This window comes from Dipodomys ordii, unplaced genomic scaffold (assembly GCF_000151885.1).
Source record: "Dipodomys ordii isolate 6190 unplaced genomic scaffold, Dord_2.0 Scaffold380, whole genome shotgun sequence".
Lineage (NCBI taxonomy): Eukaryota > Metazoa > Chordata > Mammalia > Rodentia > Heteromyidae > Dipodomys > Dipodomys ordii.
Genome location: NW_012267596.1, coordinates 423,341 through 448,124, shown reverse-complemented (window position 1 = coordinate 448,124; position 24,784 = coordinate 423,341). Strand labels below are relative to the sequence as shown.

General features: G+C 35.3%; 1 protein-coding gene across 1 annotated transcript in view; it reads right to left on the bottom strand.

Annotated features, from left to right (window-relative positions):
• The window catches only part of Cep162 (centrosomal protein 162kDa), a 100,635-nt gene that overhangs the window by 46,184 nt on the left and 29,667 nt on the right, over positions 1-24,784 (bottom strand). Inside the window, exons 12-22 of the mRNA XM_013036728.1 lie at positions 23,302-23,590; positions 21,762-22,017; positions 18,264-18,397; positions 17,668-17,895; positions 16,674-16,814; positions 13,241-13,353; positions 10,972-11,077; positions 7,923-8,049; positions 6,430-6,593; positions 5,225-5,329; positions 2,007-2,219 (exon numbers count right to left, since the gene is read on the bottom strand). Of these exons, the coding sequence (XP_012892182.1) occupies positions 2,007-2,219; positions 5,225-5,329; positions 6,430-6,593; positions 7,923-8,049; positions 10,972-11,077; positions 13,241-13,353; positions 16,674-16,814; positions 17,668-17,895; positions 18,264-18,397; positions 21,762-22,017; positions 23,302-23,590 (1,876 nt within the window). The remainder of the gene's footprint in view (positions 1-2,006; positions 2,220-5,224; positions 5,330-6,429; positions 6,594-7,922; positions 8,050-10,971; positions 11,078-13,240; positions 13,354-16,673; positions 16,815-17,667; positions 17,896-18,263; positions 18,398-21,761; positions 22,018-23,301; positions 23,591-24,784) is intronic.

Below are 24,784 nucleotides of genomic sequence, written 5' to 3'. Positions count from 1 at the left end.
CGAAGCCAACCTGGGCAGGAAACTCTATGAGACTCTTATCTCCAATAAAGTACTCAAAAACACTGAAGTGGCTCTGAGGCTCAAGTGGTAGAGCACTTGCCTTGAGCAAAAGAAACTCAGGGACAACACTCAGGCCCAGAGTTTGAACCCCAGACTGGTAAAAAAAATTTTTTTAATTTAAATAAAAATAAGATTTATTAAGTTAAAAATTATTAATTTTAAATCAACAGGTTACTACCAACCTATTCTGCACCCTTCTTGATGCAATCTGTAAAACACTGTCTTTGAGGGTAAACATGTAAAGCAAGTGGTAGATAAATACTGAAATGTTTGAGGTAGCACACTTTTTAAACCCTAAACCATCAACTTACAAATGTTATAAGGAACATAACAGCTGGAATTTCTATGAAGCTTTCATATACTAAATAAATTAAATACTTAGAATAAACTGATCACTCTATGGACTGAGTAATCAGTGTTCATAGTGTTAGTGAATATTTATTGGGCTACAACTTCATGACTGTCATTGAGCTTGGTTCCACAGGTAAAAGAGATTCAGTTCTTTTATTTCAAACAGTTCACAGCCTGGTGAGGACAGCAACACAATAATAGCTACAATGTTCCATGATACTGCTAGTAATGACTTTGGGAACATGGTTCAGAGAGAAGGTGGCCTGCTATGTAGAGGAACCAAGAAGTGGGAAGACGGCACAGAGACAGCACATTCAAGTTTGGTTCTGAGGTATAAAGGTAAACCTTGGATTAAGTGGATGCAAGGATATTTAGAAATAGGAAGATGATACTTGAATGTAAGTGAATGCTAAATGTGTACTGGGAATTGTAAATGAATGAAGAAAATGACAAGTAGGGAGCAGGGTCAGGAATAGGATGAAGTAGGGAAGTAGAAAAAGGGAAATGTTAGGGTAGGCAAATTTAGATATATAAAATTAGAGTAGGAAGTTTGAGTTTGTGTCTGAGTCCCAATTTGGTCAGTAAAATAGCAACAGTAATAAACATTTACTTAACTGTGTGTTTGCTCTACTAGAGTCATAACACTGAGATCTTTAAGGACTGTCAAGCCTACCAATATCTTCTAATTTAGGGATTAATTAAATTAATTAAATTATGCATTAAATGTGCTAAACACCTTGCTGATGGAAAGATGAAGTGGTAAGAATAGAACAGTCCCAGCCATGAGTCCACATATAGAGAGGAAAGAGACCAACTCACAATCTAACCAAATGGTTAAAACTATGATGAATGTATGAAGGAAAGGTGCTAAGAATGCTTCCACAGTGAATTCATCAACCAAGAGGCCCAAGGGAAGGTTTCCTTAGGGAAGCAATATTTGGGCTGAGATCTGAGGGTCAGAAATAAGTTCATTTTGGGAAAGAAGCAGAATATACAAATCTCTGTGGATGTAGGACTAAAGGATAAGGAAAGACCCAGCTATAATCTACAGATAAATGCCATTTATCTCTCCTAAGAAAAATAGGAACATCAACAGAGGAGTGTGGGTATAAAGCTGGGCTATAATATGGCTTGGTGGTGCAGTGCTTGCCTAGCAAGTTGTATACCCCACTGTCAAAACCAAATCAAACGGAGAGAAACCCCTGCCCTATACCACTCCCCAAAATGTGTCATTCTGCCTCAATGTTTCATTAATGTCTAGGTAAATTTAGGAAAAAAGTATTTTTAAACATAGTAATTTCTTTCATTTTATACTGAGTATGTATCAGAGTTGTTTTACTTTTCTCTGACTTCATTTCCACTAATTTAAATATTGAGAGGAACAATGCAAAGATCACTTTGTGATTGCTTATTAGGCCCAAATAAAAAGAGGGTGCTGAAAAGGCAACAAGATTTAATGGGTCTAGGTTTCTCTATATACTATATACTATTACTGGTGGTAAAGGTTTTGAGGACAAGGTGTCTAGAGCTTTGCTAAAATGGGCTCTTGGAAGTCCTATCCCCATGATCCATTTCCTTAGCCAGCTGGCGCTTACCTTCATTTTCTGAAACTGTTGCTCCATGGTACGAAGACTTCTCTTTGCTTCTTCGTCTTTACCCTCCAGTTCAGCTTCCAACTTTTTTACCCTATTTTCCATAAATTCCACTGTATTGCTATCTACTATGCCACCAGCTGCTGAAGCAGCCAGAATTAAAGTAGGTAAAGAGTTGGGGTATCTTCTCTTGAGAATTCCTTCCATTTCCTTAACCTATCAAGATGGTTTGAACATATGTAAATATATAAAACTAAGTAAAAATAAAGCAGAGTTTAACATATGATGCTTATTAGTCATATCAAAGAGGTTTATAGCATGTCTCCAGACCAAGTGAAAGGCACGGAGTACAGTGCAATTTCAAAAAGTTATCTAATTCAAAAGCCTTCTAATCCATCTCCAAGTAACTACTGGTTAGTTTAAGAAATTCTCCTTTAGCTACATAGTCTGCTCTTTTGTTATATTAGTAAAAAATGGTTATACGAGTACAAACCTCTCACCTCCATAGGCCCTTTTTAAACAATAGTACTACTATCCACTGGGTGAAAGATTACTTATATGCACAAGAACACACAGAGTTTCTGCAGTTAATATCATTTTCTAGGCACTTGCCCTGTGGTAACCATCTCTAACCAACACTCTCCCATCAAGCCTCTCCAATAAGCTTAATATAATTTAAAATGACTTATTTTAATGGGGAAACAAGAAGAACCAGATGACATATAATGAAGTTTTCACAAAAGGATACTTTTCATTATGTCTATAAAATAATGACATCTTTTACGTTCTTTCTAGAAGAAAAGAACTGTACCAGGCTGCATAGAAATCATACATGGTACTACCTATGTTTTACGTACTTGCTTTTTAAAAGATACTATGGTTAAGATATATTTGAAAAATATATTTTAAAATATTAAATTCTTTTTTAAAATTTTCTCAGAATGCAGCAATGCAGCTGTAGTATAGGTTAAGAGCATGCATGTATGATCAGACTGTACAACCAGCTTCAGGACCTCCTGACCTCTACTCCTCAATGCACATTAAAAAATATTGATGTGAAAAGTAACAACTCAAGGTTTTGAAACTGCATATCAACTGACATTTATCCCTATGAAAACCCAACATGTATAATGAGGACTTATAAATGCTGGCTTTCATTATTGTCATTGTTTTATTTATTATTGCTTTGTCTAAGGCAAGATGGGTGGTGAGACTCAAAATCCTGCTTCAAGACAACATTATTTAGATTTAACATTTAAGGATCATATACCATTTGCAAAATTGACAGCAAATATTTTCATTACTGAAAACTGTTTTAGTATTCATTGGTGCATCATAGAGATACATCAAAATCTAAATACTAATAATTTGTTTTACTTAAAAAATCTTCAAAGCTTTCTTTCCTTTGACTAATAAAATCTACCTATTTTCATGAACTGTAACTATTTGGAGGTATATGCATATAAACATACATAATATATATTAAAAAGAGAATTAGATTTTAGAAATAAATTTATTTGAAATATTTTAATTGATTTTAATTGGATTTACTTAAATATTACACAAACGCTTTAGATCTAATGTTGGCATCTTGAAATACATATATAATTTTCAGGGAGAATTAATTTTACTTTTACCTTTCTTAATTTTTGCATTAAACAATTTTCACATCTAATTAACCCTGTTTGTACTTATATTCTATTTTGAAAAGAAATAATTTATAATTAGTTTAGAACATATTCCAGAATGATTCTGAATACATTGTGATATACCTTAATTACAGAATAAATATTCAGGCCTAAAATCATTAGGCTAGAAATTCTCATGAACATAGAATAAATAAGATAGCATTTGGTTATACAGAAATCCAACTATAAAAATACTACTAAATGGGGAATAATATTCTACAAAGACATAATCAAAGATAATTATACATGTTTAGTGATAATGCTAACAAAAGGTGACTTTTATAAAAGTTTATTTCTCGTCAATAATACCCCCAATTCAAGTCTTAATTTTCATCTTAAGCGTATTTTCACATTTTAACTTTCATATATTCATTTCTACATATTCTCTTTAAAAAGCCTTTTTATGGACTAGTACCTTTTCTCTCCTAGTTTGCATGGCTTCTTCTATGCTGGTTATGTTAAACCTCAAACACTGAAAAAAAATTCTAAGCAAAATCCTGGACTACGTTCCCTTTAGAATACTCTTAGCTCTTCATACCATTTTTGTCTTGTTCCTTTCTTGGTCCCTAAACCAAACTGAGTCATACCTTTCAACGTAAGGAAAAGAAGGCCTGGTAAAATGAACGAAAGTTTTGTTTTTATTTTTTGCTTAGTGTTTCTTTTTCTCATAAAACAAGGATAACAATGAACCTAGTGATGACCTCACAGATTTGGATTTGTGATGGAATAATAGCCACAGATGTAAGCATCATGCCGTGATTATAGAATCATGTTCTCTATGAACAAAGATGAAATTTTGTACTCATTTTAATATTCATCTGTGAATATAAATACTAAGTGAATGGTTTAAAAATAGAAGGAAAATAAAGAAATTATACCTCTCCCCCAAACTGCTTATTCTCATACGTTTATCCTAATGGTCTTACTATATGATTTTAACAAAGATCTTCCAGCCACACTGACCATGGCACGCATTATTTCTAAGTGTAAGTCAAGTAAGAGTTAAAGTTCATTAATGTTCTGTTTTTAGTGTGTTCTTACCACTTTGCAGTATTACCAACATTCCCAACCCAAAGACATTCTTCCTACATTATTCTCTCACCTGCCTTACATCAGAGCAGGAGGTCTTACTTTTTTTTAAGTAACCTTTTTAGAGTTCACTCCTAAGTTCAAACAATCCTCCTGCCTTAGCCTCCTAAGTAGCTGGGACTATTAGGTATGTGCCAGTATTGCCAGCATAGGAGGAAGAATCCTAACTCTAAGCCCAGAGCTTCAGAATTTTGCTTCCTTCTTCCTAGATATATACTAGAGCTGGGATTCAAAATGACCTTCCACTGATGGGTCTCCATATAACTGAGGAGCACTAGTCTAAAAATTGCTTATTTATAAAGTCATCAATTATATAAAGTGTTGTTTATTAATGTCACTTTAAAACAAAAATTCCCCACTTAAGTACATCTTGTAGGAAATGCTGAAACAAAAATGCATTGTATATAAAAAGTACCTTCATAAAAATCTAGTCTTTACACATACTTGTCGTTCTAGGTCCTGAATTCTTTTGGCATCAACTGCTCTACCTTTTGAAAGTAACTTCTGGTGAGTAGATGGAGTACCAAATTCAGCTTTCAATTTCTCAATCTGTCAGTACAGAAAGAAGAGAGTATGAAGAATATTTAAAACAGCAGAAAACAATAGTTATGTACATATGCTCATTTAAAATGTTTATCAAGATGAACCCCAAGAAATGAAAACAAGAGGTTTTTTGTTATTTTGCTTTTTGTTTTTGTTTTCTCCCCTTTGGCACTGTTTTTGATTTCTATTCCTTTTGTCTTGTATGTAAGTTTATGTTTTGGGGAGGGGAAGGACAGAAATTGTGGGACAAAGGATACAATATGCAGCAGTTATACTCACTACACACTATACTATATTGAAACTGAATTATACAACTTGTAGGGGTAGGAGGTTGGGGGTGGGAAATTGGGAGAAAATGAGGGATGCAGTGACACTGTTAAAAAAGAAAAGTACTCATTACCCAACTTATGTAACTATAACCCCTCTGTACATCACCTTTAAATAAAGATAAATTTAAAAAAAGGGAAAGAAACTCTATCATTTATCTCAGCATTTCACTCTTCAACAAGCACTGAGCTTTTGTAATTCTGGTACTTCCCAGAGCATATAGCTACTGGGGCAAGATAAACTGGGTCCCTGCTCTCAAGGTGTATATTAAGCTAATAAGTGAAGTAAGATAAATAAAATTACTTCAGACAGAGACAAATGCTATAAAGAGAAGGCAAAATGAAAGAACAGGAACAAAGAGCAGAGGTGTGGGACTGCTAGCTCCATTAGATAAGCAGGTCAGGAGACATTTTCTGGGAAACAGAAATTTGAGCTGACATTTAAAGAAGATGGTATCAGTCAATATATGGGATAAAGTGAGGCCAGAGTCCCAAAGGCCAAGTTAATGAATGCAACGAGTGACTTCTTCAAAATCCTCAGGAGCTGGTGAGGAAAAGAGCTCAGGTGAGAGGTTCCCGGCTGCTCCTAAAGGCAGAGCTCAGAACACACAGATCTCACACACTATGAATGGAGCACATCTCCAACACAAAAACAAACCCAAGTTGACCATCAAAAACCACAGATTTCAAGTGATGGTGCAGACATCATTGCTCACGGAGAACTGAGCTTGAAGACCATAGGGCTCATCTACAGTAATACATTCTAAAATGATGTACTACCTCAAGCTGAAGCTTCTCAATTTCTTCATTTGCTTCCTTAAGCCGAACTGTATCTTTATCCAGAAGTTCTTGATTTTCAGCATACCACTGTAATCTCTTTTGCAGACGGCTGACTTCTTGTTTATATGTTTCTTCTAAAAGGTTTATTTCGTATAATTTTTCCCCTATTAAGAGAAAGTAACTCAATAACCAGATTGCATTTAAAAAATGGAAATAAGTGAAACAATATTTTGAATGAAAACCAGTGTCTGTCTAAATAGACACACTAGGAAACAAGGCATGAAACCAATGACATATATAATCAAGTACAGAGTTTAATGTCTTAGCAATGGAAGGCAAGAGACTGTGTTTACAACCTCATAGCAATCTACTTCCAGATATCTTTGGTAACTCAGTTTTTCCTCACCAATTTCATCATAAAAGTGAAGTTGTTTCCAGAGGAAAATTATAAGAAAAATGAAAAATAGCTACAGTTATATTAAAAATAAATTAAAAATAAAAGGGGCTGGGAAGGTGGCTCAGTGGTAGAGCGCTTGCCTTGCATGCATGAGGTCCTGGGTTCAATTCCTCAGCACCACATAAGCAAAAAGAAAAAAGCCAGAAGTGGTGCTGTGGCTCAAGTGGTAGAGCGCTAGCCTTGAGCTGAAGAGCTGAGAGACAGGGCCCAGGCCCAGAGTTCAGGCCCCACAACCAGACCCTCCCCCCCAAAAAAATAAATAAAAATAATCAGGAAGCATTCACAAGTGCTTGCTTCCCATTACCTTAATACAGCAAACTTGAATTAAAAAACTTTTAAAAATAGAGTTGTTTTTTAAATCTTATTAGTATTTTTACTTTGTTATTATTATTTTATTTTCATTTTATTATATTTTTACTTTGGAAAACATAGCGGCCCTGACTTAAGTGTCTGCCACCCGGACTCCATCCACAGGTGCACTTGACAATGTGCTCACTGGCCAAACTTGAACATCCTCCCTCTCTTTCTTCACTGTCAAATCCTACTACCTGTTAAGGCCCAGCTCAAATGTCAACCTTCCCTGCAACTCTGACTTAGTAACCTGTCTTCTCTCTTGCAATTTCTTTCTAAAAGTATTCTCGTTTTTTATGTTACGTACTTGATTTTCCGAGTGGAGAAAAACACAATGCAGTGTATGTGGCTCATTTGGTTCAAATACTTACCAATACTTTTCAGACCCAGGGATAAGAAGATAGAGCTTACCCTCAGGAGGTTCATAAGATAGCTAGGCTCACAGACATGTAAACACTAAGCAGAAAATGCCACGAATCCAAAATAATCCCTGATTTTCTTTGATCTTCCAATTATTCAATTAAAAACTAATGGAAGGTACACATCTTTTAGTAACTATAAAGATGGTCTAGGATTACCACATGCTTAAAGGAAAAACAGTTATACTATTCATTTTCTAACACTAAAATTCAAGATTAGCATAATGATCCGTAGAAAGGTAACCCATTTCAGCTCCATTTTTTACCTGTGGCATAAGCAATCTGATCTTTGGCTTGGTCCCTCTCTTTCTTCATTTTTTCCAAGTCTACTTCAAGAGCCTGTTTGTCTTGCTTCAATCTTTTTATTTCTTCCAACAAATTGCTTTTTTCTTTCTTGACATTAGAGAAATACAAAGGCAAGTTACTTCCAAACACCATATTATGACATAGTCTGTAGTCCATCAAAAAGAAAAATGACATACACTTTCCTAAATTTCAGTTCTATTTTTATTAATTCTTCCTGCCACAGCCTCAAATCATGAATAGCTCCCCTACAATCTATTCTTACAGCAGTCAATGGGATTAGTGCACAAGCAGTTAATCTCACTCTTCTATCTAAAATTTTCTCATGGCTCATTTCTCAGGGTTAGCCCAAAGTCCTTATCCATGACCTTCAGGATCTCATAACCTAGTTTTGACTGCACTAATGACAGCTACTGTAAATCTTCCTCATATTCTAGCCAGAGAACTTCTTGCTGTTCCTTGAATATCTCATGTCACTTCTGTCTTTCCTGCCTGTGGCACTCGGTCCCCAGATAGGCACATAGCTCACTTCTTTCACTTTAGGATTTCTGCTCAAAGGAATCCCTAGGAACACCTTCCCTGATCATTCCCTGTAACAGAACAAGCTTTAGGCTTGGTGTGATGGTTCACACCTATAATCCCTGCTTCTGTGAGTGGAGATCTGGAGGATTGAGGTTCAAGGTTTGTCTGAACAAAATAAGACTTGATTGGAGATAGTGACATGTCTATTCTCAGCCAAAAGGGAAGCACAAATAGGAGGACTGTGGTGTGAGGTTAGCTCTGGGAAAAACTGTGAGACTCTTTGAAATAGCAAGCACATGTAGAGAGACAGAGAAAGCCAGTATGACCCTGAGGCCTCTGCTTGACAAATAGTACTTTCCCTCCTTATGTGTCACTGTGCAGACTTCATCTTAATTTTGCTCACCTCTTTCCTCACCCAGCCTTTCCCGTTTGCTCTTTTCTCCAGCTAAAGACTTCCCTTCAATTTTCAAATCTTTCTCAAAGAGAGCTTAACAATATTGTTAAATATTGTCTTACCTCTACCATGACATCACCTATTATTCTTTCATTTTGTAAATTTCCCTCACTTCTTGTTCAACTTATCCACTCCAATAGAAGTTCCTAGTAAGCAATATTTATTTATCTCATTTACCTTCTGATGCTTAGCTGAATGCTTAGAACCATAGACTCTTTAGGTCTAACCCTAATAGATTCACAAACAAAGCTATATCCAATGAATCAAAAAAGCTGTTAAGTATCAACTATTGCACTATTGTAATTTAGATTTATTTATTTTTTGACAATATTGAAGTCTGAACTGAGGGCTTTGTGGAGCCACCCTACTGCTTTTGAGCCAGGGCCGCCAACTGTTTTTGTTCTGGCTATTTTTGAGATTGTCTGGCTTTCTGTGCAAGATGAGAAAGGATCTTGTGAACTTTGCTCAGAATAGCTTGATTTTACCTCCTATGTAGCTGAGATGATAGGCATGAGCTACTTGTGCCCTGCTAGTTTGCTTTTTATTAAATTTAAATTTTATGGTAAAGTGATGAGTATGCAAGTCAGGTGATGAGTACATCTCTTTTGAACAGTGTTACCCATTCCCTAATTTTCTCCCACTTTATGTAACCTAACTAAATCTCTTATTGAGAACACGTATGTAACTAGAATTTTCCTAAATTATGTAAGCATTTGAAGAGATTAAAAAATCATTTTAGTTTAATAGTGTAGTTCTTAATAGAAGGAATATGAGAAGTAACTATCTTTGATACAGGATGTTTGGTAATACTGGAAGAGTGGTTATGATGGTTATGGTGACTGGTGGGACCTATAAACACACTTCATAAAAATATGGCATGTTTACAAAAGATTTAACTTGTCCTCAGATTCTAAAACTTCTCTTATCCATATTCTTTCAGAAGACTCTGGAAGTGGTACTGTGGTTCAAGTGGTAGAAAGCTAGCCTTGAGCTGAAGAGCTCAGGGACAGAGCCCAGGCCCAGAGTTCAAGCCCCATGACCAATAACAACAACAAAAAAATGCACTGTTGGGGCTGGAAAGGTGGATCAGTGCTTGCCTTGCATGCATAAGGCCCTGGGTTCGATTCCTCAGCACCACATACGTAGAAAATGCCAGAAGTGGTGCTGTGGCTTAAGTGGCAGAGTGCTAGCCTTGAACTGAATAACTGAATGACAGTGTCCAGGCCTAGTTCAGGCTCCACAACCAACAAAAAAGAAAAAGAAAACTCTAGGCCATGTTCTTTACAATGCAATCTAATGTAGAAAACATAAACAAGAAAAGAGTTATGGAAACCACAGTTCATCTTAGGTATCAGAGATATAAATATGTATAAGAAATAGTTGTTGTTGCCTACAAATGTATGGCATGCTTTGAAAGACAGATAATAAGCCAAGTAATTTTTTAAAGAAGCAATTATCTTGAAATTATTTTTGTGTTTTAGCTGTACACTCTATATATTCCAATGCTGAATTTGTTTGAGATAAATTGTGTATGTCCTAAAAAAGTTATCTCTGCTATAAAGTTTCACATGATATACATCTAGTGTAGCACTGGATTATAAAGTAGTATTATAATATCTTCTCTACATTAAAGTCTCATGAATACTAATTGTTAACCTTAGGTAATTTTTTTCTTTTTCAAGCACAAAAGGTTTATAGCATTTATTTCTAGGAAAACAGTTTCTTCAATTTATATTTTATTTCTTATAGCAACTATCACTAACTTTTTGGCTAAGGTGGAACTAAAACCTAATTACTTCTTTTACTATAAGTATTTCTAGCACACTGGAGAAAATCTACACTATTTCATGTGTTGTGTCACAATGAAACCCCAAGCATTTAAATTATGCTAACCAAATATTAAGTTAAAAAACATGTATTCATTAATAACAATTGATTTTATTAATACATTTATATAAAACCAGATCTTTTTTATACTGTTGGGATTTCATAATAATTTTACTATTCCTAACAGTTAAAAATTATATGCAACTTACCTGCACCCCCCTCAGTTCTGCTAACAGATCTGTAAAACTCTGGTTTCTGGCTGGCTCTGAATTTTCTGGTACTTGAGATAGCAAATGGCTTTTGTGCATCTGTTCTCTGATTTATTTAAAAATAAAAGAGATATTTTTGAAAGTAAGGTAGTCCTTCAACTATAAAATATTCTTAGAAATGAAAATCTAATGAACATTACAACTACATCAATTATTCAAGATAAAAAATCTTATCTAAAAGATTAAAATATTGATGCATGAAAGGAAAAGTATACTTTAAGGGAAATGCATGTAGTTTTAATTTAAAGAAACAGAATTCTTAAGTTTATTGATATTATTTCTAATATACAAATATTTCCTCCTAATTTACAGAGGATAAAAACCAGTGATGCAGAAAAATATGCTGGCTGTATATTTCCTGTGTTGCTATTAAACTTGTCCTGTTGTTGAGGAAAAACTAGCAAAGAAAATCACACCCTATTGTTTGGCTTTTGAGTCAATTTTTCTGTTTTAAAAGAGGTATTGGGGCTGGGAAGGTGGCTCAGTGGTAGAGCACTCGTCTTGCATGCTTGAGGCCCTGGGTTCGATTCCTCAGCACCACATAAGAAAAAAGCTGAAGTGGCGCTGTGGCTCAATTGGTAGAGTGCTAGCCTTGAGCTGAAGAGCTGAGAGACAGTGCCCAGGCCCAGAGTTCAGGCCCCATGACTAGACCCCAAAAAAAAAAATAAAATAAAATAAAAAAATAAAAGAGGTATTATACAAAGAGTTTAGGAATCTATATAAGATGATCTAACCACAGTGTACTATAAACATTACATTGTGAAAATTTATTTAGCTCTTTAATATAGGACCCTGGAATAGGTTTTTTTAGAAGCCAGGTAGTATAAGATGTGGTATTTTAATATTCATCATGGAAAGGCTAAGGCTGTGGTTCATGTGGTTAAGTATCTACCTAGCAAGTGGAAGTTCCTGAGTTCAAATCCCAATATTACCCTTCCTCTCCAAAAAAAGGTCAGTATGTATATTTGTGTGTATCAGATCGACATGCTTGCCTGGGGATTACATCTACTGGGAGAAAAGGACAGTATTTTCTTTCCAATTCACACAAAGGTATCCTCTATAGCTATTTTGCAGCTGCTAGATCTGTCTACTACTGAAGGTCTTTCTACTTGCATGAAAGATCAACATGAGCTAGCAGTTGTACTTCTTATCCCACAGATTAATTACCAAAGAAAGGGAAGTAGCCTGCCAATAAATATGGGAACACTCATGAATTCATGACATTTATGATCAAGGAAATTTCTACAGATTATAGTCCAATCTAAATGATGAAATAATGTGATTATGATTCAAGAATGCTAGTCATATTCTAAAAGAAGCAAGCTTGTCCATGTTTTGGGTTCTGCATCTTCATTTGTCATTAAAGTTGGAAGTAGAAACAACTCAAAAACTTTAGCCTATTCCACGGAAGGAAGTAGTAATGTTGTCCCACTGTCTTCTCTAGTCTAGTGCTGGCTGACAACAATCTACTGTGTGTATTCTGGAAAAATACCCTCAGCCAAACCACAGTCCCTAGAGGGAAGATGTCTTCACTATTAGCCTAAGTACACACCAACCAGAGACTGGGGTGCCCTCTTGCCTCAAGAGGGGACCAACTTTGTAGTGTAATTTGTTCTTCAAAGCTCTGGCACAGAAGCACAATAAAGCTAGGTTGCAGCTATGACCAACCACATTTTACTCTCCCTCCTCTTGTCCCCATCTTGCTTCTCTTTCTCTCCTTTGTTGAGTGATCCCACAGTAATATCCCTTCTGCAAGGATGGCTATCCCAGGTTTTGTGTCCATAGAACCTGCCTGAAGACACAGTGAAACTAAGTATGAGTACTTAGTATGATACTTAGTGTGAGTACTAAGCTTCTTTTTTTTTTTGAATATTATGAATTACATGGTTCTTTAGGAGATGAATAAACATATCAGACTTTGTCAGTGATCACGATGAATACTGTGTATGCAATTTTCTGAAAGTGATGTTAAACTCAATTAAGAATATTTTGAAAATGTTAAAACAGTATATGCTAGTCATTGAATAACAGGAAACCCTCTGAATCTTCAACAGATAGAGGCCATTAAACTAGAAATCAGTATACAATGGAAGAAAAGTAAAATAAGTAAATGATTAATTTCCAAGTAAAAATAAATGTATTAATATAACAATAAGATGCACAGAAAGTCTAAATATATTTCATGGTAAGAATTAAATAAATAACTTACTTTAAAGAAGCTAATTCAGTAAGTAAACTCTGGTTTTCCTTAAACATGTGCTCTTTGTTTTTCTTGTTTTGTTCTTGAAGCTCTTTCACTTGATTATATAATTTTTCATTTTCCTTTTAAATAGCAGACAGATAAAATTGAATTAAATCAGCAGTACTTAAAAAACAGAAGATGCAATCCTTTAAATATTTTACATTTCTCCAGTTTTTAAGTATGTAAAATCTCTTTCAAATTTTCTGTTTATTTTTTGGGGGAAACTTATTATATAAAAATATTTTCCAAATGCTCAAAATGATTGCTTGAAAAAACAGTTGCAAAATTTCTCAATGTCAGTATAATAGATCATATTTCACAAGGTTAACAGTAAAGTGGGTGAAGGAATCACTACATCCCAACTTTGTGGGCCAGGAGTGGATGATGTCCAATGGGACTCTATACAGCCTTGTGATTCTGGACTGAAAGAAGAAAATAAATCCTAACTTGAGAATAGATAACACAAAATAAATACTAATGAGTTGAAGTGATAAAGCCATAATGGGTATTCTCTTGTGGCTAAAGCCGACTGTTATTAAACAGTAAGCTAAAGATTGAAAATTGTCAGGACAAAGCAGAACACAGACCTCGTATAAGATTAAACCAATGAAATGTACAAGATTCTATGTCGAAAAACGAACTTTACAATTTAGGTGGGGGTGGGCGATGAGGGGGTGGGGGGATAGAGGGAAGTGTAGTTGTGGAGATGGGAGGGAAGGGATGGTAGGGGAAAAACAAAGGAGGAGGCAACAATGCCTGATATGAAATGTACTCATTACCTTGCTCATGTAATTGTAACCCCTCTATACAGAATTTTCACAATAAAAGACTTATTTTTTTAAAAAAAAAGAGCTATTCAAGCCATCTGAGAGAAATAAGGAGGGTTTAGTATTATTCCTTTAGATATTCTAGTTTACTAAGAATCTGATTTTTTTTTAAGGGAGGCTTTCTAAGGATCTACTGAAAACTATGGAATATTTAACCAGTGTGGAACGGTGCTTAGCAGAAGGCACTTAAACATATAGATACCCTCAAATAACTTGTTATATACATGTTCTTCTATTAGAAGAGAGAATGAGTGTCATACTTAGGGGGTCTGTGAAATATTCAAATTTCCTTTCTATATATTAAGATCTAGAGAAAAGGCTGAATTCAACCTCGTCACCTGATCATGGCATTGTATCCTACAAAGTCAAGCTATTTCATGTAGAGCTATTTCTTTTTTTTTGTCCCTTGCTTTTGTACTTTTTTACTGTAAAAATACTGTACAGAGGGGTTACAGTTACATGAGTAAGGTAATGAGTACATTTCTTATTAAGCATTGTTGCCTCTTCCTTTGTTTTTCCCCTACCATCCCTTCCCTTCTACCTCCACAACTCCTCTCCCTCCCCCAATCCCCACCAAAGTGGTAAAGTTCATTTTCAACATAGTGTCTTGTAAATCTCATTGTTACAATGGATCAACCTGTTTTTCTTTTAAAAATTTATTGTAAAGATACTGTACACAGGGGTTATATAGTTACATAAGTTAATAAGTACATTTCCTATTGAGCATTGTTACCCCCTCCTTTTTCCTCTACTATGCCTTCCCTCCCCACTTCCCCAACTCCTAACTACCCCCATACACAACCCCCCAAAATTGTGAAGTTCAGTTTCAACAGTGTCTTGTATATGTCATTGTTACAATGGGTCAACCTATATCCTTGTTTCAGCATTTTGTTATTTCCCTTCCCTTCCCCAAATTAGAAAAATGTATATACAAGATGCAGGGCACTGGAATCAAATACAGTGACAACAGGGGTTATACTATAAGGGAAGAACATACAAAAGAAACAAAAAAAATCACATAGTACATTAAAAACAACAGCAACAAAGAAAAACCCTTGTGTCTCTATCTTGGGGTTCATTTCGCTTAGCATCATTTTATATAGTCATACGTACATAGCTTTTGACCTTTCCTGCTTGTCCGGTAAGATTACCCTAGATATATATTAGTTATTGCAAATAAGAGAAACCATGGAACCAAATGGGACGATGTCATTCTTTCTGATGAAAGCATGGAATTCCATTATATGTGAGTGTGTGTGCACATGTGTGTGGATATATATATATATATATATATATATATATATAAACATTTATATACACACATATATATGCACACACACATTTTCTTGATCCATTCATCTATGAGGGGCTTCTGGGTTGGTTCCATATCTTAGCTATGGTGAAAAATACTGCAATAAACATAGTTGTGCTGGTAGCTTTAGTATGGCCTTGTTTGTGATTATTTGGGTAAATGCCCAAAAGTGGGATTGCTGGGTCATAGGGGAGCTCTATGTGGAGTCTTTTGAGGAAACTCCATCCTGTGTTCCAAAGTGGTTGTACAAGTTTACATTCCCACATATGACCATATAACCTGATGCTAAGTGAAATGAGCCCCAATGTAGGGACACAAGAGGTTTTATCTTTGTTGCTGTTCTTTTTAACGTACTTATAAGGTATTATGTGATTTTTTTTTTGTTTCTTTGTATGTTTTTCCCCCATGGTACAACCCCTGTTGTCACCGTATTTGATTCCATTGTCTTGCATCTTGTATGTACATTTTTCTAATTTGGGGAGGGGAAAGGAAATAACAAAATTCTGAAATAAGTATACAGGATGACCCATCGTAACAATGAGATGTACAAGACACTATGTTGAAAACAAACTTTATAACTTTGCGGGGGTGGGGTTTGGGGGTGCAGAGGGGAGGGAGGAGTTGGATGGTAGGGGAAAAACAAAGGAGGATGCAACAATGCTCCATAGGAAATGGATTCATTACCTTGCTCATAGAACTGTAACCCCTCTGTACAAAATCTTTACAATAAAAATTATATATTAGAAAACTGCTCACCTTGAAGGTATTAGCAATTAATTTCACAAACACATTCCTGAATACAACAGAAAAATAGCCAAAGTATCTTTTACAAAAATTATTAAAAAAAAGGTCAATTTCTAATGAACTGCACTATTAAAATTAATAATAGGCCACATTCATTGACTGATTACTTGTGCCAGGCTAAGTGTATACTTGCTCAGAAACTGGTATATACTGCCACAATTTGAATTTCACCATGACCTATTGTTTTATCATCTACATTTACAGATGAAGACACTGGTATAGAAAGGTAAAGCAATTTACTCGGGGCTACACAGTAGTGTGCAGCTAAGACTCAAAACACAGTACTCTGAATTCAAAATCCATGCCACTTTGATTTTGCCAGTGCAAAAGGTACTCACCAGTCAAGTGATTCCCTGTCTAATATCTGTCTGCTAAACGAGCACAAATATTTTAATATACTTTATTTTTATAAGAAAAGGGTCAAAAGCAAACACCACATGATGAAGACATGCCATACCTGCTGATATCCTTGAAGCAGTGTCTCTTGTTCTTCTATTTCTTTCTGGATTTGCTTCAACTTTTCTTCAGTGACAGGATCAGCTGTTTCTCCAAATTGTAACCATCTTTGTTTCCTGTTTGTTTCTTCGAAGCTGCTTAACTTTCAGAAAAATGCAGAAAATGTTTTATTTGCAGAGGGAAAGGAAAAAAATAACAATTGTAAATTCAAGGTGTTCAGACCTAAATGTGTTATAACATTGAGCATGCTGAATATGATTATAGATCACAGTGTTTTGCGCTGAAGTCCTGGTGAATTAAAGAATTCTGAATATTAAGAGTGACCTCTGAATCTAGGCTTTTTTTTTTTTTTTGGTCGGTCGTGGGGCTTGAACTCTGGGCCTGGGTGCTGTACCTGAGCTCTTCAGCTCAAGGTGAGTGCTTTACCGCTTGAGCCACAAGGCCACTTCAGTTTTCTAGTGGTTTATTGGTAAGAGTCTCACAGACTTTCCTGCCTGGGCTGGCTTTGAACCATGATCCTCAGATCTCAGCCTCCTGAGTAGCTAGGATTACAGGTGTGAGCCACTGGCGCCCAGCAATACAGGCTTTTTAATAGCAAGTCTTGCTGAAACTTTGATTTCTCTAAGAGTCATAATGAATTAATTGACTTTTTTTTTTTATTAACCAGTCCTGGGGCTTGAAGTCAGGGCCTGGTCGCTGGTCCCTGAGCTTCTTTTTCTCAAAGCTAGCACTGTACCACTTGAGCCACAGCACCACTTCTGGCTTTTTCTCTTTATGTGATATTTAGGAATTGAACCCAGGGCTTCATGCATGGTAGGCAAGCAATCTACCACTAAGCCACATTCTCAGCCCCTGATTTGTTTTTTTTAAGCCTGCCTACACAGAAAACAATCAGGAGCCAATCATGGCAACACATTCTGCAGGGAGGATAGTTTGCATTTTTGTTTTCTTCCCCCAATAAATAAAAAGGAAAAACAGAATTATGTGGTTAGTACCTTGGCTTGAAGAATATAATTTTCTTGATTCAATTTGAAGAGTTCTTTTTCCTGTTGTATCTTTAGTTCTTCCAACTGACTTTCCAGCTCTTTCTCTTTTTCTGAGAATGTGACTTTAATTTGTTCAATTAGGGCTTGTGCACTCCTCCATTTTTCCTCTGCTTCCTGAACTCTTTCAAGCATAAATAATTCTTTCTCCTTGTTCCCACAAGAGTATCCTAAGGAATCCTTTCAAAGAAAAGAAGTCTTTTATTATACTGGTTATATATGTATGTATAAAACTCACAGAATTCAGAAAAAAAAATCAAAAGACAAAGCATTAAATTACATTGATAAAAATGTACTACTAGAATATTAGTGATCAGAATATCACTTTTGAAAACAATGAAATTCCATGTTTATTGTATTGCTAGTTATTTTTTTATGTTGATGCTCATTAATACATATTACTTATATGTATTAATGAAATTCACTGTGATATTAACATACAGGTATGTGCAATATGCATTGATCATACAATCTATTAAGTATGAATTAGTGACACAATGATTTTGGAATATAACATTATAAACATCAGTGTGAAATTTAATACATACAGACTGAAACTGAATACAAGACTTAGTGGCAGTCAGGTCTTCATAATTCTTGGGAGTAGCCAAGCAATTTTCACTTTTAGGAATTGGTCTATTCACAGCTGCAGGCTTGATGACTTTAGTTCCAGATAAGATTTCTAAATATTTCAAATAATGGATGAAAGAACCACAAATGTAAAACTGAATGTTCATTCAACTATTATGTAACAATACATATGAAAACAGTGGGGACACAAAGATAAAATAAAGACTTCAAGACAGGTTTAAATGCAACACTACAACACAGCTATTTCTATAATAACTGTACTAGTAAGAAAGGTTACTCAGTTATCATTCTACACTATCAGACACAGATGGATGATTGATTCAAGACTCCCGATAAAGGACAAATGGAGTTAAATGTAAGGGAATTGGAAAGTGGTATAGCTTCAGGCTTTATTACTTTCAATAAGTTCTTTCACATGTTCACAGTAATAAGAATTTCTAAATAATGAGTCAAAGAGAAAAGAGCATCTGATAACTTTGTAAAACATTTTAATTTGGGTGAAGTGCACCTTCATAGCATAATTTTGTAAGCAAGGCACAAGATATAGTATCAGTGGAATCATCCCTTGCAAGGACATTGTAGCAACTAACAAGATTAATAAGGCTGCTATCATACCACAGTCATATACATTAAATTAGGATAATGTGATAAATATTCTGGTCCAATTTTTCTTTTAAGGCAATTTATAAATCTCAAAAGGGTAGAAATAATTCTGAAGTCAATATATTAATTATTCAGTTAATAATAAACACCATTTAAGGGAAATACACAGAAGGGATTTTAAAGCCCGTTTTTAAATATTACAGGTCTCAAACAGTCCATAAACATCTGTTTGCCTTAGAGGTAAATGAAGTACTTCAAAATTTATAGTTTTAAAATAATTTTTTCAAGATGCTAATTTTTTAAATGCTGAACTTACTATTCCATTAAATGTTATACATGATTGTTAAAGGTTATACAAGATTATTAAATATTTGGAAAATACAGAAAAGCCAAAAGAAACAAGTCACCACCAGTTTTTCAAAAAGACTTCCTTTCCATCTTTTATTTATAAGCTTGCCAAGCTTTCCTTGTAGAGTCATGGTGATACTTAACTAGACTGCTTCATGGAGGAAATCCCTATGCAGAAGCAGCAACAGACCATGCATGTCACTGGAGGTAAATTATTGTGTAATGTCTGCTAGCAAGTGATTTTCTTCAGGACCAAGCAGCTAGAAACAGCCTGTTCCTACATTCTTACTACAAATATTTTCCTTCCTCATGTCTTATTTTTTTATTCTCACTTAGTGGTTTGTAAGAGTCTTAAGTAATTATTTGGTTAAGCTCCAGCAAATGGGCTTCTTTTCCACCCTAACCAGTATTGATCCCACCAATATACTCTACATTGTCTCTGCTGAGAATTTGTTTCCTGAAGAACTCAACTGGTGACAAGTAACAAAACTTCCAAAGGTATTACAAATTTGAGTACAACAACATCTGCTGTGGAATTGTCTTTAATTATATATCTACACACGCATATATATATATATATATATATATAATGCATCTAATAGTCTAATAAGAAAAAGTAGTTCAATATAATAGGAGTCATTATCTATCATTACATAAGTAATGTGTAATATGATTATTAGAATTATGGTAGTCAAAATATTATAAAAATTTGGAAGATGGAAAAATAAGCTTATACATTATATAATTTTACTCATAAAACTTCAATAACCCAAATAAAAAAAACCAAATTGAAAACCTTGCTAAGAGAATGGAATAAATGGAAAACAGAGTACCAGGAATTCAGAAGATAAGGTAAAATAATTAGATAGATTAGACAAAGAAAATGAAAAAAGTACTATGAAAATACATACACAGCAACAAGGAAGACCTGAGTCACCATCAAAAGAGGAAAGGAGTTGCTGGTGGCTCACACTTGTAATCCTAACTACTAAGATCTAGATGTTAGGATTGCGGTTCAAAGCCAGCCCAGGCAGGAAAGTCCACAAGACTCTTGTCTCCAGTTAACTACCAGAAAAGTGGAAATGGCACTGTGGCTCAAGTGGTAGAGTGCTCGCCTTGAGCTGAAGAGCTCAGGGACAGCACCCAGACCCAGAGTTCAAGCCCCATGACTGACAAAAAGAGGAGGAGGGGGGGAGGGGGAAGAAGAGGTGGAGGAGGAAGGAGGGAGGAGGAGGAGGAGGAGAAGAAGAAAGAAGGAAGGAGGAGAAGAAGGCAAGAGGAAGGAGGAGAATAAGGAAGAAGGAGGAGGAGGAGGAGGAGGAGGAGAAGGAGGAAGAGAAGGAGGAGGAGGAGGAGAGGAAGAAGTAGGAGGAGGAGAAGGAGGAGGAAGAAGGAGAAGGAGGAGGAGGAGAGGAGGAAGGAGGAGGAGGAGAGGAGGAAGGAGGAGGAGGAGGAGGAGGAGGAGAGGAGGGAAGAGGAGGAAGAGAGGAAGGAAGGAGGAGGAGAGGAAGGAAGAAGTTTGAAGTACACTGTACTCAACAAAGACCACCTTGTAACACCAATGTTTGCTAATAAAAAAGTATACTGTTGTAGAAAACTATCAACTTTTAAGTCCTTTCCCTTGTTGTTGTTGTTTTCACTTTCTGTGACCTCCTAGACTAGCTAGGACGCCAGTGTTTGGCTTTTACAGCAGCTTCCTCCAGGGTGCTTTACTGCTTGAAAGACCAACTCTACTCCTCCTGTTCCTCATCTTCCTATTCAACTTGTGATGCACTGCCACCTATCCACGAAAACTTCTTTACTGCTGACCTCCTGCTTGCTAAAACCAAGCACACTTGTTCAGTCCTCATCTTTCTTTATTTATCAGCAATAAAAACAGAATGGCTAATTGTTCTTCATATATTTTCCTCAGTTGTTTTTCAGGATTTTCTGCACTCTGGGTTCCTCCAATCCCTTTCATCCTTTGCTGGTTCTCTCTGATTTATTTGACCCCTTAAGGTTTGCATGCCTGGGTCTCCAGTCTGGTTTTGTTCTTTTTTCCCTTCTCTAGCTACCTTCTTTCTCATAGTTTAAAAAGCCACTTCCATTAGCTTTTAACAGTATCTTCGAAATGGTACCTATAGTCCACATTGCCCTCTTGAATGCCATCCATACTTGTATCAGACTCCTTGGCATCTCTTCTTGCATGTCAAACTTACATCTCAAAAATTGGCTAGTTTTCCTAAATCTAACTCTACCTCAATATTCCCTATGCCAGAGAGCAGTAACTCCATTCTTCTAGTTGCATGGCCCAAACTTTTAGCCACCTCGAATTAATTCAAAATATATCTTCATCACTTTCACTCCTATTAACCTGGGTCAAGGTCTCTTACATCCTATAAACTATATCTTTTAGAAAAGGAATGTAGTTTCCTGAGACCAAACCTGTACCAAGGCCATAAACACAAGTAAAATAACATATACTATAGGTGCAGAATTATATATTGAAAAGAGTATATTATTACCTTTTTTCCTAGCTTGATTTGAGGTGGGAATGGATCTCAAATTTTTGCTTTTCACAATATCCTTCGAAGTTTTCTTTTCAAGAGTCAAAAACTTGAGTGGTGAGCTGGGTTTGCCATAGCCTGAGCTCCTAACTGATGTGAATCCTCCACTCTGGGGTTTTCTTTTAAGCAAAGGAGGTGCACTTCTGGCCTTCTTATACAGTATCTGCTTACCAATTACAGCTTCTTCTCCAGAACTAAGCTGAGATCTGAAAGTCTGTACACAACAAACACTAACTGTTCAGTATGTAAATAAACTCCAACGATTATTGTTATTGAAGATTTACCACATGGCAAAATGGCCGTGGCTACCAAATACTATAATTTGCAAATTACTGATATATAATAGTTTGCTATCAGCAAACTATTATACTCAAATGCTCTAGCAGAAGCTTCGCAATTTGAAGGTTAGCACTAAAACAAAGCAATACAAATTATTAAAGTGAAATAAACTAGTTAGAATGCAAAACTAGAATGAAAAGAAAAGCAATGAAGAACATATTTGGAACTAACATTTGGAATCTTATCTTTTTCTCAGTTTTAAGATACTTAAAAAAATTTAACACCTGTCTAGTTTTACAGAGGTGATTTTTAATAAATATTTAAATTAAAAATTAAAAAAATAAAAATAAAATGTTGGAAGTAGTATATAAAGTACAACAAATAAAAAAAAGCATAGGTTTCTGGGTAGCATTAATAGTATGCCTATCAAATGTTAATTTTGGGATGTGAGGGCGATCTGGCTGCAACATCTGTCACCCCGTTGATCACCAGGGTTGATTTGGCTGATCTGGCTGGCTAGGTGGGTGTCCCCTTCCTCCCTCAAAGCTCCATGTGCGTCCCTCCCGAAGCTGCGCGCTCGGTCAGAGAGGACGACCATCCCTGATAGAGGAGGACCGGTCTTCGGTCAAGGGTATACAAGTAGCTGCACTCCCCTGCTAGAACCTCCCAACAAGCTCTCAAATGTTAATTTTGTTGCAATAAAAACCATTGGGAAGCCTGTACAATGAGCACTACAATCATACATATTTTCTTAAACTATTTAAATTTTGGATTTATTCTTACTGAAATGAAAGAAAAATAGAGAAAAGAAAATGAAAAGAATTAGTAAAGAGTATCTTCTAAAAGAAAAGTTAATGGTACATGGTATTTTCAAATTTGGTAATAAATTCAAAAGAGGTTTGGTAGTAAATATTACCCACAAATGTCTAGAATCTGAAGGAACCTAGACATTTAAATAACCAATCTTCCTAGCTCAAGAAACACATATATATATTTATAGTATTTATGAATTTTACATAACTTCACTTTTCAATATAGCAAATCAGTAAAAATTATAAATACTTGGGGGGGAGGGAGGATGGGAAGGGATGGGAAGGGTAAACAAAGGAGGAGGCTACAATACTTGATAAGAAATGTACTCACTATCTTGCCCATGTAATTGTAACCCCTCTGTACAGTATTTTCACAATAAAAAAAATAAATAAATAAAAATACTTACTTTATGAGTTTTATCATCTTGAGATAATGAGGAATGAACAGATACCTTTTTCCTCAAAATATCAAGGCACATTTTATCAATATTATCTACATGTTCTTCCATAGCAGTTACTGTTGGACTGACATTTTCCATATTTTCATTTATTGTCTTTTGTAAAGTCACATTCTCATTATTTCTTTCAAAAAATTGATTGGCATGTCTTGGGTCTTGAGAGACAATGTTTGCATTCATCTTAAGGGGTAAAGAAGTAATATATTCACTTTCTCTACTATCAGCTACTTTCTTAGAGCTACAAAACAAAATAGGACACAGAGGATAAACTATGTACTATGATTCTTAAAGCGTCAGTTATACACACATGCCCATTATAAGTAAGTTTTAACTATTCAAATTAAGTTCTGTTAAATACATTATTTATACTTTTGATTAACAGAAAACTCACATAGTGTCTCATATTTGTTTTGAGTTTCAGAAAGTTTTAATGCTGTATAATAACAGATTCTGCAGTATAATCTATAAGTGACTCTGGAACCTACGTTATAGCTCAAACCAAAGACAATGGAACTTGAGTTCATGTTAATATATATATATTTCTAAATAAAATTTTGTATCCTTTATTCATAGTTTCTTATTAAGTCAAACATGTACCTGAAGTAGGAAAAGTATTTTACAGATTTCTTCCAGAAACTAAACATACTGACATATGGAGCTGACTGGAATGAAACCATTAAGAAGGGTTTCTGAAGGCCTATAGCACTATTTAAAAGCAAAGAAAAACTAACAACAAAATAAAACAAAAACAAGAATAAAATCCAAACATCAGCTACTGAGAGCCTTAAAATTACCTGCAGGCAGGAAGTAGATTAAGAAAGGCGTTAATCTCTAAATATGAGCATACTCTCCTAAATTTAGTTATGGCCAATAGTAATAAATCCTTCAAGAAATAAAATCAAAAGCTTTGTAGAGCAATATATTTGTAAAATAGTACATCTTAAGAAAGAAAAATAGCCTAATCAAGAAAAATTACGTCCATATGATATAGGTCTTTACAAAATCTTTCTATAGTGTTCAAAGTTGCAACATCAGCCTGATACCTTCCCTTTCTGAAGAAAGTATTTGTTGTGTTCCATCATTATATACTGGGTAGGAGTAAAGAAATATATAACTTGCTTTAATCCATCTTTGGTAGGCAACAGAAAACAAACCCAAATCTAGAGACAATCCCTATCTGTTTAGGGAAGGGTACAAGTGGCTAAATGGAATGATTATCTGGTTGTTAGGTTTTTTACAGCAGAAAGTTGCTAGACAAAAAATAATTTACTTTTCTTTGTTTTTTTGGGGGATGGGGGGTCCGGTTGTGGGGCCTGAACTCTGGGCCTGGGCGCTGTCCCTCAGCTCTTCAGCTCAAGGCTAGCGCTCTACCACTTGAGCCATAGCGCCACTTCTGGCTTTTTTCTTTTTGCTTATGTGGTGCTGAGGAATC